At 31.5% G+C, this 14,497-nt stretch overlaps 1 protein-coding gene and 1 long non-coding RNA gene across 3 annotated transcripts; both read right to left on the bottom strand.

Annotated features, from left to right (window-relative positions):
- LOC118438482 lies at positions 1-2,370 on the bottom strand. 2 transcript variants are annotated; one of them, XR_004836827.1, is made up of 4 exons: positions 2,290-2,370; positions 1,418-2,214; positions 288-1,338; positions 1-217 (listed from the first exon to the last, which is right to left on the bottom strand). It is a non-coding gene; the product is annotated as an uncharacterized LOC118438482 (long non-coding RNA). The 2 variants fall into 2 exon arrangements; XR_004836826.1 differs by lacking the exon at positions 2,290-2,370 and having other exon boundaries at positions 1,418-2,280.
- A 2,164-nt stretch (positions 2,371-4,534) lies between these two features.
- On the bottom strand, positions 4,535-6,685 carry LOC110858801. The gene is made up of 3 exons (XM_022107688.2): positions 6,528-6,685; positions 5,590-5,670; positions 4,535-4,854 (listed from the first exon to the last, which is right to left on the bottom strand). Exons 1-3 carry the CDS (start codon positions 6,583-6,585, stop codon positions 4,571-4,573), a joined length of 423 nt encoding a protein of 140 aa, XP_021963380.1. The 5' UTR covers positions 6,586-6,685; the 3' UTR covers positions 4,535-4,570.
- Positions 6,686-14,497: the final 7,812 nt, after the last annotated feature.

Below are 14,497 nucleotides of genomic sequence, written 5' to 3'. Positions count from 1 at the left end.
TTAATTAGAAACAAGTAAATTTATTGTTTATACAATACAGAAATAAAGCCTTAGTACATGGCATCTAGATTTTCTTATACACACAATTTCATGGAAAATATAAATAATGCTCAAGATCTGGCATTGCTTCACAAAAGTTATCCTAAGTTTGGCTGCCGTGATGAAAAATCCGTGACTGCAATGAGTAGGAGGAAAAAGTTACATCAAGTCGACGTATCTGTGAATGAAATAATTAACTGATTTAGTGAATTGACTTGCTCTAGATTGATAAAATATGGTCCCCTTACCTGTTGGGATATGCAATCCTTAGAGTAATGCACAAAGGGTTTCCGCCGACAAGCAATCGCGCCCCGAAGTTTAAGGGCGCATTTAGGTTTCAAACTTATTTTGCAAAGGTGAAAGTTAAGGAAAAAGAACTCGTTCATCATTGAGTTTAATTTAAAATTTTTAATTCTTTTAATTGATTAATTTTAATTATTTGAAGGAAGAATGTCCTCTATTTCGAAGTCGGTCAATTCAGAGAGTAAATTTATTATTTGTTTTGAAAACACTGGCATTTCAAGCTAGTTTATAATAAGATAAATTAAATAATTACAATAAGCAAAATATTGCATGAAGAATATTTTGCACGAACAAACCATTGAAATGAAATTCAAATTCAGCGCATAAGTTTACGTGCACGTTAATTCGCACACACAAAATTCGTGCACCCCGTAAACGTAAACGTTAACGCCAAATTTTACGTTTACGTTAGCGTTTACGTGAACTCCCGCTAACTCGCAACCTACCTAATATAATTTCGTTTTCACACTCTTCAAAATGATAGGAAAATTGTGACCAATTGCAAATTTCAATGGTACATAAATTGATACATGCATTTTGCACAAACTTGCCAATTTTCCACGCTTAAGACTCACTCTCAATGCCACTATCAAGTCGACCACAAAATGATCAAAATCATCACGCAGTTTAGTTTTGAAAGTCGTGCCTCGTTTCAAAATCAAGTATTTAATATGGTAACAAAATTGTCACAAAATCCAAGCACGCTGCATATTGCGTATTATGATATTACCATGTTGGTAATAATGACTTGCTCCCAGGCAGAAATTTTGCTGCAAAAATTCGACAACAAATAATTTTCCCAATTTTGTCACTGAATTATTTGCGAAAACGACGTGACCCTAAAAATTAAGGACACATCCGACGATTTATTCCCAGGTAGATCTTTACAACCTGAATTTCGTTACAAATCCGGTAACAAATAATTGTCTGTAATTTTGTTTCTGAATTATTTGCCACCATAAAAATTAAGGCAGCATCCTTCCCGCACGTCCCAACCTGTTACATACAAACATTTAAAAACGGGACCTTTTTGAGAGAATTTTGATTTCATCTTTTCATAAAGAAAATCGAAAACCTTGTTTTTCTATAGAAAACCACACGTCCGTCTCATCTCGTCCCTTTGTTCTTTCTCTCACTCCGTATAACCTGTCTCTTTAACAAGCCGTCTAAAATAATCCACCGTGTAAATGGTAAACCGTGTAAACATTATTATTGAAGATGAAGATGGCAACTGCACAAAAAATCAGGCAGTGCGGTTTACAAGATAAGGGCTTATCTTTGGTGTGCATCTCGTAATTTTAAAAGGCGATGTACATGCATACTTTTAAATGGTGACGATTTTGGAATTATCGGCGAAAACAATATTTACTTCTTTAAAAGTTCTCATCGAAATCAAGCCCTCTTTCGTCCATAATTCAAAATTCGTCACCATTTCAAACTATGAATGATCAATACAAAAATTCTGTAGATATTTACAAGATGCATACCAGGCATGAGCCCATGAATACGCAATTCACGACAACCTCCGTAACTCCATAACTTACGAAAAAATACGAACACGTGACAAGAACATCTCGAAGCTAATTTTTGCTTACGAACTTATAAAACCTTACGAAGATGTAAGGCATGTTTTTTGGTTCGGAAGCTAATCTTCCTAAGTTTAAATACGTGGTTACGAAGGTTGACGTGAATTGCCTCAATATTTAAACCAAATCTGTCCCAAGTTTCGAAAATTTCAGAATTTACACCTGAATTCAACCCTCATTATACCCACAATTTTACAAGCTTTTAACCCACCTCGTTCGTCTATCTCTATGCATGTAATAATACTAATAAAGGGTAAGTATTGCAAATAAAACCGCAAACGAGAATCTGCACAAGCAAAAAACCAAGTTAAACATTGTATTGTAATCGGAACAAAAAAAGAAGAATGTGAAAATAAACTACCGAATTCAGCCCAGTTCGAAATTAGACTGGCATTCTTCTCGCCGTGTTTGTTTTTGGAGGGAGGACAAAGAGTTAATTAAGGCCGCTGTGTCACTGGGAGGATACAAGATACGCGTTATTATTTATGAAGAATGGGCCGTAATCGCAAATTATAATTATTGTCACTGTGCGACAATAATTACGTATGTATCGATGGTGAGATTGCCATCTGGGAAAAGATGGATGTGGGATTGGGGGTAGAATTATTATTAAATGACACCCTAAATAATTTGGGGTGAGAATTTTTGGTGAATTTTTATGAAAAAGATTTGCTATTTTTAATTTGATTAAGAAATTTGGTCGTGTTTAAAAAAAATTGGCAAGGTTATGTCGTTTTGATAATTTGAAATATTTCGGATATAAATTTTTCACGGGGAATAAATCACGGGGAATTATGTAATTTTTATTTGGTTGATTTTTTTATGAAAAAGATTTACTGTTTTTAGTTTGGGTAAGAATTTGGTCGTATTTTTGAAAAAAAAAGATTTAATTTGGTGAGGTTGTGTCGTTTTGATAATTTCAAAATTTTAGAAGACAAAACTTTTCCATTTTTTGTATCATGCGGAATTTTGTAACTTTTTTATCGCTAATTTTTAGAATTTGTTCCCAAACCGAAATAGACGATCTAAAATGATGAATATAGTATTTCGTATTTAAAATTAACTCCTTTCGACGCCATCGTAACTCAGATTTTCATACTCATGCATATTTTTGTAATCCTGTAAACTGTGTAAATTTCCTAAAATTCATGAGTAAGATTTATTTTTTTTGTTAAAAATTTGGTAAAAGTTTTGTAAATAAATTTGGTCACGGTTTTTACCAATTATTTAACTTTGTTACTAACTCTGTAACTCTGTTCGTTACTTTTGTATCCATTGCCCAGTAAAATAGAATATCTATAAAAAATTAGAGGAATTTAATTTTTTAAAGTATTTTATTCGGCGTTTATATCATGCATTCTGCCAATAATGAAATATTAATTTTTCAGATGAAGATTTTCTTTGTAATTTAAAATAAAATTTTTGGAAATGTGATTTCTGAATACTTTGATTTTTAAATACTCAGTTTGCCAAATATTTAATAAGATTGTGTTTTTTTGTAAATTTTAGTTATGATTTGTTATCAATTTGGACAATTTTTATTATCAAATTGGGAAATTTTTGGCACTACTAATTAGTAATTTGGTATTATTTCGTTAAAAATTTGTTCATGTTTTGTCACCAATTTTGCCAATTTTTATCCAAATTGATGACAAATTTATTTTATTTCGTCTTTTTATCTACTAAAAAAAATTTTATTTTCTTATTAATTTTGTAGCTTATCTTTACAAATTTGTTCATTTTTCGTTACCAGATCATATGATAGGCTGACACTTCGTGGTAAAATTGTATCCCCGATTTTTAAGAGTGCCTTCACCGCTACATGATTGATGGGTGGATTGACATCCCATGAAGACGATGACGACGTCCGAATGAGATTTTATCACCCGATCTGCAAACTTTAGAGCTGTCATCGCCTTGCATCAAAATCGTAATGAAATGACCAGAGGGATGACCATCATGTCAGCATCGGTTTTTCAGAGATTCCTATCTCATAACATTAGATTACTAACATCAAATGAAGTTCAATTATCGTGAGTTGAATTGCAATTTAATTTTGAAAAATTTATTTTGAGAATTGATTTCCGAGAAAAAATAGCCACTGGCAAAATTATGATGATGCATTTCTTTCACAAAGCTTGCAGTGTTTCGTTTTGGAGTGGACGGACTCCATCAAAAAGTGTCCAAAATAATTTAGGACGTTCAGAGGCGTTCAAAATTGGAAAATGGGACAAAATGGTGCAAGTTCCTTATTAGCGACTTATGCAAATTTATGCACAGATATGTCATATCCCATAAATTTTGAGAATTTTGGTTGGCGTGTAACACCACGAAATTTGGAATAACTTTTATTTAACTTGTTTCTTACGAAAAATTTAGAAATTTTCGAAATCATGCCGTATTACACACCAAAATGTTTCTAATTACCAGATGAGATTCAAGAATGAAGAACTTGTAACGTTTTGTCCCTTTTTTATTTTGAACATCCAAAATTTAGTGTCCAAAACTGATTACAACCGATTTTGGACGGCTGTTTTTAACTGCTTAAATGAAAGCATAGCGAAACCTTGTATTTTTTTTAGTTTAATTTGATGTCCTCCCAAATAAAAAATTCCAATTTGAATTTGATTTATTCGAAACGGTTAAAAGGATAAATTGTAATTGATCGCGGATACAAGTAAAAGCGCGGAAATGAAAGCGATTAGGTTTATTTTGGCGGCAATCTCCGCGTGCGCCTCAGTAACGCCGGGGTCCCTATCGTTGCACGCCTCATCGCTGCAATAGCATATCGTTTTGACATTTCCCGGCTGATAGACACAGTCAACGCCTTCCGTTTTATTGGGAGTGTCATGCATGCAACCTCGGGTCACGTCAACCCTTCCAAATTCTTTGGCAACTTCCATGTAGCACCATTCCGCAGTGACCGCTAAAAAGGGGGGAAGGATGAGAAGCCAATGATTATAACTTATTTTGAGGGTATTCAATTCGGGTTCGCATCGCAAAATAAATTTGAAAATAATGAACGTACTCACGTCAACCTTCGCATATCTCGCAAATTGAGCATAGCAACATAACTTGCGAAGTTTTGCGAGATATGCGAGATTTCTCAAAAATTTTGCTGGAAAACCATAGGATTTTTTTCGCAAATTTACCCAGCAAATGGGCATGTTCTTACTTCGCAAACGCATCCTCATCACCATCTCCAAGAAGAGAAATTACAGAAATCAATGGAAACAGCATCAAAATAAGTGTTTTTAGTAGATTTGCGAGATTTGCGAAGTCATATTTTGCGAATCCCCTCACGACAGAAATATTTTGATCTTTGCAAGTTTGCTAAATGAGTTGCGATGCGAAATAAGACGTTGTCGTGAGTACGCCCAATATTTTGAGAATTAAATATTACCCTTCGAGATGTGGAATTTGCAAACCAAATTTTTCGCGAACTTTATTTTTTACGAACTTACGAGATTTATTTTTTTACGAACTTGCAAACTTTACTGATACTAACGAAATGAATTTTTTGCGAAATTTATTTTTTGCCAACTTGTGAACTTTACTAACGAAATGAATCGTTCCCAAGTTTATTTTTTTTGTGAACTTTACTAACGAAATGAACACCCTCGCTAATATTAGGACAAGTAATGGCTTATCGTTTAATTACAGCATGTCCCCAACTCAAACTCAGTTACTCCCTTGAGGCAGTTGGTATTGGTTGGATACGCACACTGGTAGCATCGCAGGGCTGGAATAATCGGACTTCCAAATTAATTAATATATTAAGTTACTAAATTAATTTGATTAACATTTACTCAATTTTGAGTAAAGTTGCCACCAAAACAATTATTGAGTAAAATTTACTCTGAGACAGGTCAAATTTACTCAAGGTTCAACGATTTTTGCTCAACTTTGAGTAAATTTTACCTTCGTCAGGGTAAATTTTGCTCAACAGTTGCTTTGGTGGCAATTTTACTAAACTTTATTTACAGTGTAGTAAGTAGTTCACACATTCATTGGTACAAACCTTTCTGCCCAAAAAGTCCTGTTTTGATAGGAATCGAGCGTGCACGCGCTCTTCCCAACTTTTGCACGAAATTTTAAACTTTGTCCTAGAGATGCGAAATTTGGCATGCACATGCACCAACATATGCTAAATCATAATATAATATCAATTCCCGTTCCGTTCGCTATAAATTTTTCAGGAAAAATCAAAAACCAAATTGAATACATTTGGTTTTTGATTTTTCCTGAAAAATTTATAGCGAACGGATCGGGAATTGATGTTATATTATGATTTAGCATATGTTGGTGCATGTGCATGCCAAATTTCGCATCTCTAGGACAAAGTTTAAAATTTCGTGCAAAAGTTGGGAAGAGCGCGTGCACGCTCGATTCCTATCAAAACAGGACTTTTTGGGCAGAAGGGTTATAACCAATATGACTGTAACGTACAAAAATTTGTAAGCTCATTTTCAAGCCAAATTTGATAAAAGTTTGTAAAACTTTGTAAGTTTACAGAATTTACGGGTTTTACAATGTTACCAAGAACTGCGTGAATTGCCTCGTTATACGTGATTTTGAAAACCAGTATTATGTAATTACCCAAAATCCCGGGACCGCACAGCACGGTTACCAGCGTCAATATAAGGCGGATATGCATAATTTTGAACAGATTGGTTTTACTCGAGCTGTTTCATGGACCTTGCTAATTTTATAAATGACAAGGTCTAAATGAGAAGGTTGCCTGATTCACTGCCCATTTTAAGAAGGTATAAAGTCCTTTTTTTATACATAGATGTACAGGATGGACCAGATAAATACGTGGTTAATTTGATTTGTTAACAATTAATTGGCTGTCGAGTTGTAAGTTGGATTTTTGAAGTAGATATTAAATAGATAGCAAAAATATTGTCGGGTTTCAAGGGCAGATTTGTGACATATGACTTATCAAATGCTTGACAGGGATCAATTGATTGCTCGAGTGCTCATGGGATTTCGTGACATTTCGCCAAGGACCTCTGCCTGCTTAAAATGGAGGTCTCCCAACGTATGCTCATAGATTTTGACCAAATCGTTCACAAATTAAATTAGTATGAAACTTGCAAACCACTCTATCCGCCAATGCGCAGGTTTGGCAAAGATATTTGCATTCAAAAGAGGGCAAAACGCGCACCCAAAGGCTTGCAAATTTTACACTTTCCAAATTTACTGTTTTCTCCTCTTCTGATGCAAATATCTCTGCCAAACCTGCGCATGGGCAGATTGTGTCATTTGCAAATTTCATACTAATTAAATTTGTTATAGATTGACACTAGTTTTTTTGGCGTAAATCTGTGAACATACGTTGGAAGACCTCCATTATAAGTTATCCATATCTTTGCAAAATTATATTAGTTTATCAATCGATTGTATAAAATGTTTTGCATTTATTTGACTAATTGGCGAAGACTGTCAATTTTTGAGATGCCTGTTCCACCATAACGAAAAATCCAGCGTTTATCAGCTTTTTGCGCAGTTGGGTTATCGTCAAGTGATGAAAATGAGACTTGCAATTGTGTAAATGAATGGTTCAAATTTGTCATGAATGCAATCCAATATGATAAGTAAATGGAGGCTTAAAATTGGATTTTCATAATGAAAACCTAGTAGTCAAGGTTAATGGAGGTCTCCCAGCATGATTTTGACTCCAGAATCAAGTGTAAATCGAGCATAAATCGGATTAATGTGAACTCTGAAAAAGATAAGTTCTCCCGATATTTTCATCCGAAAAGGAAAAAAAGCTTCGTAAAGTTGACAAATTTTACACTTTACAAATTTTCCTCGCATTTTCTCCTCTTTGGATGCAAATACCTGTTTCTGTCGTGACCATTGGGAGATTGTGTCTTCTGCAAATTTCATATTGACTAAATTTGGAATCGCTTGACACTAGACGGTAGTCAAAATTTGGCTGTGAGCACACTCTGGGAGACCACCATTGTGCTTAAATAGTTGGAAAATTTATAATCTAAAACCGAAATCTTCGCATTGGAGTTTGTATGAGTGAAATGATTACATAGGTAAAATATGGACTAAATGTGGAAATACAAGTTTTTAAATTTACAGTTTAGCACTTTCATTGACAAGTTATGCCGTAGTTAAGTATGCACATATTTAGAATTTTAATTTTAAAGTAATTAGCCACACAGTTCTGTGGCATTTATCGATATGTATGGAATCTCGATACCGTTTTGGATAATGTGAAATAATTGTGAACTTGTGAGAAATTGTCAGAAATTATGGGACTTCTGTGATAATTTGATAACTAACTAGTAATTTGACTAATAATTTGAGCGTGGTCAATAAAATAGTTTTGGAGTGTATCTGACTTTTCCTTGAGACAAGTTTTCTAAAATAATGAGTCAAAGTCTAGATCGCGTAGATTTAGTCGTCATTATTAAAGTTTTAGTAATTACGAAAATGAATTTAAGATTTCCATGTTACAAATATGCAGTTTTTTTAAATATGTAGATCAGTTTTGCCAAGAAGTTTAAATTAACTATTAATTTTGAAACTTGTCAGTTTTTTTCATAAAAGGAAAATGCACATATTAGAGTAAAACCCCACTTTTTAAAACAGTTTCAAAGATCCAACTTTTGTTATAATATATATTTTGCATAAATGGAAATTGCCAAGTCTAAAATTCACATGAATGCAAATAAATATTTCAAGACTACTTATCAAATCACGCAGATTTTTAGGAAGCCTTGTAAACTTTAAGGCCACATTATTTGGAAATCTCGATATTTTATTTTGATACGACATAAACTATTTATTTCGAAGTTTATTAAAACTCTTCTTTCGTAAAATGAAGACGGAATTTTTGAAAATAAAAGTGACCAAACCAGTTTTTGCAAAGGTGCTAAAAATACTACTTAGTACTTCGGAAACTTAAAAATTCTATATTTCATTGAATTCTATGAATGCAAAAATTTTTACATTTAGGGACTTAATTAAACCGTCACTAAACTTAAATTAACACGAATCTCTTAATGATCTTTGGTTTTAATTTCTTTACTTCGCAATAAAAATTATCCCTTTCGACGTCATCAATATTCATATTTTGGAAATTTACGCGTATTTGTACAATTACGTAAACTTTGTAAATTAAATAAGCAAAATTACTATACAGACTTAAACGGGTCTCCCTCCAGGATAGTAACAGACTTTATTGTTTCAAAATTCCTAATTAATTTTTTACGTAGAAAAAAATCAGGTCAGAATAAAGTAAGAACTCAGAAATGTAACAGAAATTTGGAAATTTTTGTCTACGTTATTAATAAACATTTGAAATTTTCGAACTCGTCAATAACTCGGGTTAAAATTGACAACAAAATTTCAAAATTGTGAATACAATTTCATACTCGAATCTCCCATGACACTTGGTACCGACCGAATTTCCTCAGAATAAGATAAGAACTCAGAAATATAACAGAAATTGTGAAATTTTTGCAACGCACTTATAGGTTATTTATAAACATTTAAAATCTTTAAACAAATCGGGTTAATAATAAAATTTCGAAATTTTCTTAATGATTTCGACCAAAATTTCATATAATCGCAATGGATCACGTGGTACAGAATTTTCCTAAGAGATGAGATTTCTTGGTTATTTATAAATATCTGTAATTTTCAAATTTGTCGATAATTAATCGGGTTATTAATCAAATTTTGAAATTTTGTTAAACATTTTGAGTAAAATTTCATCACGCATGAACCACGTGGTACCAAATTTTTCTAAGGGTGAATCTGCTATCTGTAATAAAATGACACGCATTTATTTTTGCATCTCCCCATTATATTCTTGACACTTTAATATTTGTCTTTGTCTTTTGGACCGGTTGGAAATAACAATGCGAATTTTTGACCGAATTCCCATCGGGGAAAAAAGAGTGACGATGGACTTTTTTTTATTTCTCACCTTCACATCTACACACACACATATTTGTAATTATTACCCTAAATAAATGCGGTGATTGCGTTGCGTTGTGTCATGATTTATTTGGTTGTTATTTTTTGGTCAACTGGGCCACGTTGAGAGAAAAAAGGGGTGAGTGGGCTAATTAGCCAATTATTTGTAAAATAATGGCCATCTGGTAGCAATTATTCTTAGGTGTGGTGGTGGTGGTGATGATGGGGACTAATTAATATGAAAGTAAATGGTGATAATGATGATGTACCTATATAATTACTTAATTTGTCTGGTCTGACAAAAATTTGTGAGGAAGAGATGATTGTTTTTGTCAGGGTTTTTCATTGTGGTTTTAATTTAACCACTGTCCAAAACAGGATTCAAAAATGGGTTTTAATTAGTTTTGGACACAGAATTTTAGACGAAAAATGTCCAAGAGTGTCTAAAATAGAAAATGGGGCAAAATTTTGCATCCTTTTATTAGGTGGACAGTGTCCAGTCAAAAAGTAGTTTTGGACGTGAAACAAAAAACTTTTTGTTATGGTCGTTATGATTTGAATGTAAAGATTATTGAAACGTTGGGAAAATGAGACAAAATTCGTAAACTGCGTAATTATTTTCTTTCTAAAATTGGGCAATAAGTGGGTTGAAAAATGAAGGGTAAATTTGAGACGGATTTTTTTTACCGTACGTTCGTACGTAATCTTTGTAAAAGGGAAGAAACGATTTTAAATTTAGGCTGTAAAATCCTTACAATTATTTTTTGATTTCATTGTTTAAGGTTGGTGGGTTTTAAGAGCAGTGGATAAAGTTAAAATTCTGTGTATATGTGTAATTGAAAGTGAAATTTATTAGCAAGAATGTGCAACTTTTGCTTTCTTCCAGATACGAAATTAACCTGAAATTGTATAGTTTTGATCTCGTATTATAATAATAAACTGTTTCGAATTATGTGCATGGAACCTTCAGATGATTGTCAAGGCTGATATAATCAGAATTTTAAATTAGGAAGGATGTGGATAAGCGATAATGGATGTGGATAAGATAAATTTTGAAAATTTGGCCAATATATGTACTCCTGGCAAAATTTACATTTTTTAACTAAAAGTTATATTTGATTTATTCATAATATGTAATAATTCCTCTCGTTTTTTCACATTTTTCCACCCACGCCCACATTTTTTTATATATGAGACTAATTTGTCGAAAAATTATTAATTGAATCACAAAAAAGCATCATACTCAATTTTTTCAAGATTACAATTTTATCTGTGAGATTTTTTCGCCGTTAGCAATGCTCTGGAAATATTCAAATTAAACTATTAAATTGAAGGTTGAGCAAGAATATTATGAAAACCTTGTCATAAATTTAAAAAAAAAACTAGAGTTCAATATGTTTCAATAGGTGTTTACAATCGACTTATTTCTGTTTCCCCGCAAATTATAAGTGATTTCTATAAATCAATTATAAGTGAGTGCTCTTTGAATGCTCCACTTTTTGTTTAAATTTTATGTTGTATGCAATTCAGGCGATCGAATTGCATTCAACGTCAAAATCATTGCAAAAACAAACATACTAGCTTTAAAAATACCTAAAATTTCAACACTAGGTACAACCTTTGAATTCTTGCCTAATATATCAATTACATGATATTTATGACGTGGAATGGTTGAAAATTTAATCTTCACTCTCATTTGAAATCCCGATTTTAAATATTTCACTGCACTATCGTAATTAAACCAATTTCAATTATACACTATTTTAAATAACTTGAATACCGACTAAAACTCGATTGAAAAATAATTTATTGAGCAGCAAGTGCCCTACAGCAAATTTGAGTGAGTGAAATTTCAACGGCAGCTGATGCTCAAAACAAGCGAAATAAGTGTCTTATTCCAGAAAAAAGTCAATCCAGGAGACTTATTTTCCGATCACTTATAAGTGAAATACTAGTTACTGCGCATGCTCGCGCAGTGTCACTTAAAAGTGGAAACGACTTATAAGTGGTCGGTACACTTATAAGTCTTCGCATTGTAAACCCCTAATATAATAATTCCTCCTTTTTTTGCCACCCATGCCCACATTTTTTTATATAAGACTAATTTATCACGAAAATATTAATTGAATTGCAAAAAAAACACTCAATGATCATACTCAATTTTTTTATGAATGAAATTTTGCGTCAGATTTTCTCACCGTTTACAATTTTCTAAAATATTTAATTATGAAATAACAATACCAAAATGTACAAGTAAAGCTTGTCTTAAAAATTAAGAAAAAAACAAAGTTCAATGTTTCTATATAATAATTCCTCCCATTTTTTGCCGCCCACGCCCACAATTTTTTTATATATGACCAATTTGTCGAAAAATTAAGGCGAAATTCTAATAAACGCACTTCCTTATTTTTTTGCACGGATTAATTTTAATGTCAGATTTTCTCGCCGTTTTCAATTTTCTGAAAATATGCATATCAAATTGCTTATTTTCAGGTGGACTTCCTGTTCTGCGTAATTAAAAAAAATACATAATGGCAGAAAAATTCAGCCCATTTTTATGTTTGATGGAACGAGGAGAGAAAATGTACTTCGGTGTACGTTTCCTAATGCTAAGAAAAACTAAAATGGGTACAAGAACCCGTGGATGTGGTCGATTTTTTTCTCAAAATTTTGACAATTTCTTCACATTTTTTCGTACGCTAAGATAAAGGTATGATCTCTGAAACCAATCACATGCTTAATGCATGGTCCGAACAATGGGCGAGCATATTTAAATTATATAAAAGTAGAGGATTAAGATTGACATGGATTTTTATAATCCAGTGAATTTTGTGGTACGACAAGAAGTACCACCTTGTGCGAAATATATTAAAATTCCAGATGAAATCTTTCTTGATATCAATCGAAATCTTCAAAAATACGCAAAGACTACATTTGTTGAAAAACTAAGACGAAATTCCAAAAAACGCACCTCCATATTTTTTGTATGGATTGATTTTCATGCCGGATTTTCTCGCCGTTTTAATTTTCTGTAAATATGCATACCGAATGGTTTATTTTCAGGTGAAAGTTTTCTTGTTCACAAATTTCTTAAAAAAATTAATCCGTGGCAGGAATTTCCTGTCCATTTTTATAATGATAAGAAAACGATGCATTTTTAAGATTCAGTGTACGTATCCCAATGCTAAGAAAAACTCGAATGTCTATATACAAAAACCCCTTGGGTTAAGGATGTAGTTCAGAATTTTGATCCTTTCTCCTCATTTTTTGAACAATGAGCATATTTAAATTATATAAAAACAGAGGATTAAAATTGAGGTGAACTTTTGTAATTTCGTAAATTTTGTAGTACGGTACGAAGTATTATACAAACTTGTATACAAAATCAATTATCTCGATTTGTGCGGCTCTAAGCTACATATTATCTTTTTGCAAAAACTCACAAATTAAAAATTTTAATTGCATACAAACATTTGCTATTGTTGTTATTCGTGTTTCCAAGTAGCGGGTTAAAATTGACTCGGATTTTTGTAATGTGTCAAAATAGTGCTGCATCCTTGCAATAAAATAAATTATCATACGATATGTGTGATTCCTCTAAGATTATAATGGTTAATTTTTGCAAACATTTTCGCACTCAAAAAATTCAAATATATGTAAAAGTTTGGATACTAAATATAAAGATTTTTGCAAACTACTCAGCAATTAAAATATCTAAAATTTGTATTTGGTTTTGTCACATTAAAAATAATCTTTTGCGGCGCTGGTGTTATTCATATTTTGATCTTCGGTCGATTCAAATTCACGCCAATTTTCGCAATTTCCCAAAATGTGGAAGTTGTTTACTTAGATTGCATATGCTACAAATTGTGTTCTCAATATGGATAATGAACAAGCGTTGGTAGCCTAATTTTGCTTTCGTAATTTTTCCAAAATGTAACAAGTGCACAAAAAAAAATTGTGAAATTTTACCTAATTTAGATTTTCATAAGAATACAATAGATTTTTAGAAATATCTAATCAGCATCGTTAGTTCATAAATAAAATAATTGAAGCCTTATATCTTAAACTTATAATTATTTGGTTCGTTAAACTAATTCTTTTCGACGCTGTTATTTCTCATATTTTATATTTTATATTTTTATATTTTATATTTATATTTTTATTTATTTTATTTTTATTTATATTTTATTTATTTATTTTTATTTATATTTTTATTTATTTTATTTTATTTTATTTTTATTTATATTTTATTTATTTTTTTTTATTTTATTTTTATTTATATTTTTATTTATTTTATTTTTATTTATATTTTATATTTTTATATTTTATTTTATATTTTATATTTTTTTATATTTTATATATGCTATTATTGTTGTCTTTTTTTGCTAATCCAAAATTCAAAATTTTAATTCCATGCAAAAATTTAACATTTATTATTACGCAGATTTTTGCAAACTATTCAGCATCGGTAGTTTAATTTAAAAAAACGTTATTTCATTGTATATACATATCTATCTTAAATAATTAATTAACAATTGCTCCAATCCTCATCTGAATTAAATAATAAATTAAGGACGGTTCGACTCGTATCTAAAATTTACATTTGCTTTATTAACATTCAA

This window comes from Folsomia candida, unplaced genomic scaffold, assembly GCF_002217175.1.
Source record: "Folsomia candida strain VU population unplaced genomic scaffold, ASM221717v1 Fcan01_Sc022, whole genome shotgun sequence".
Lineage (NCBI taxonomy): Eukaryota > Metazoa > Arthropoda > Collembola > Entomobryomorpha > Isotomidae > Folsomia > Folsomia candida.
The sequence above is the reverse complement of the archived record's forward strand: the minus strand, read 5'-3'. Positions and strand labels throughout refer to the sequence as shown.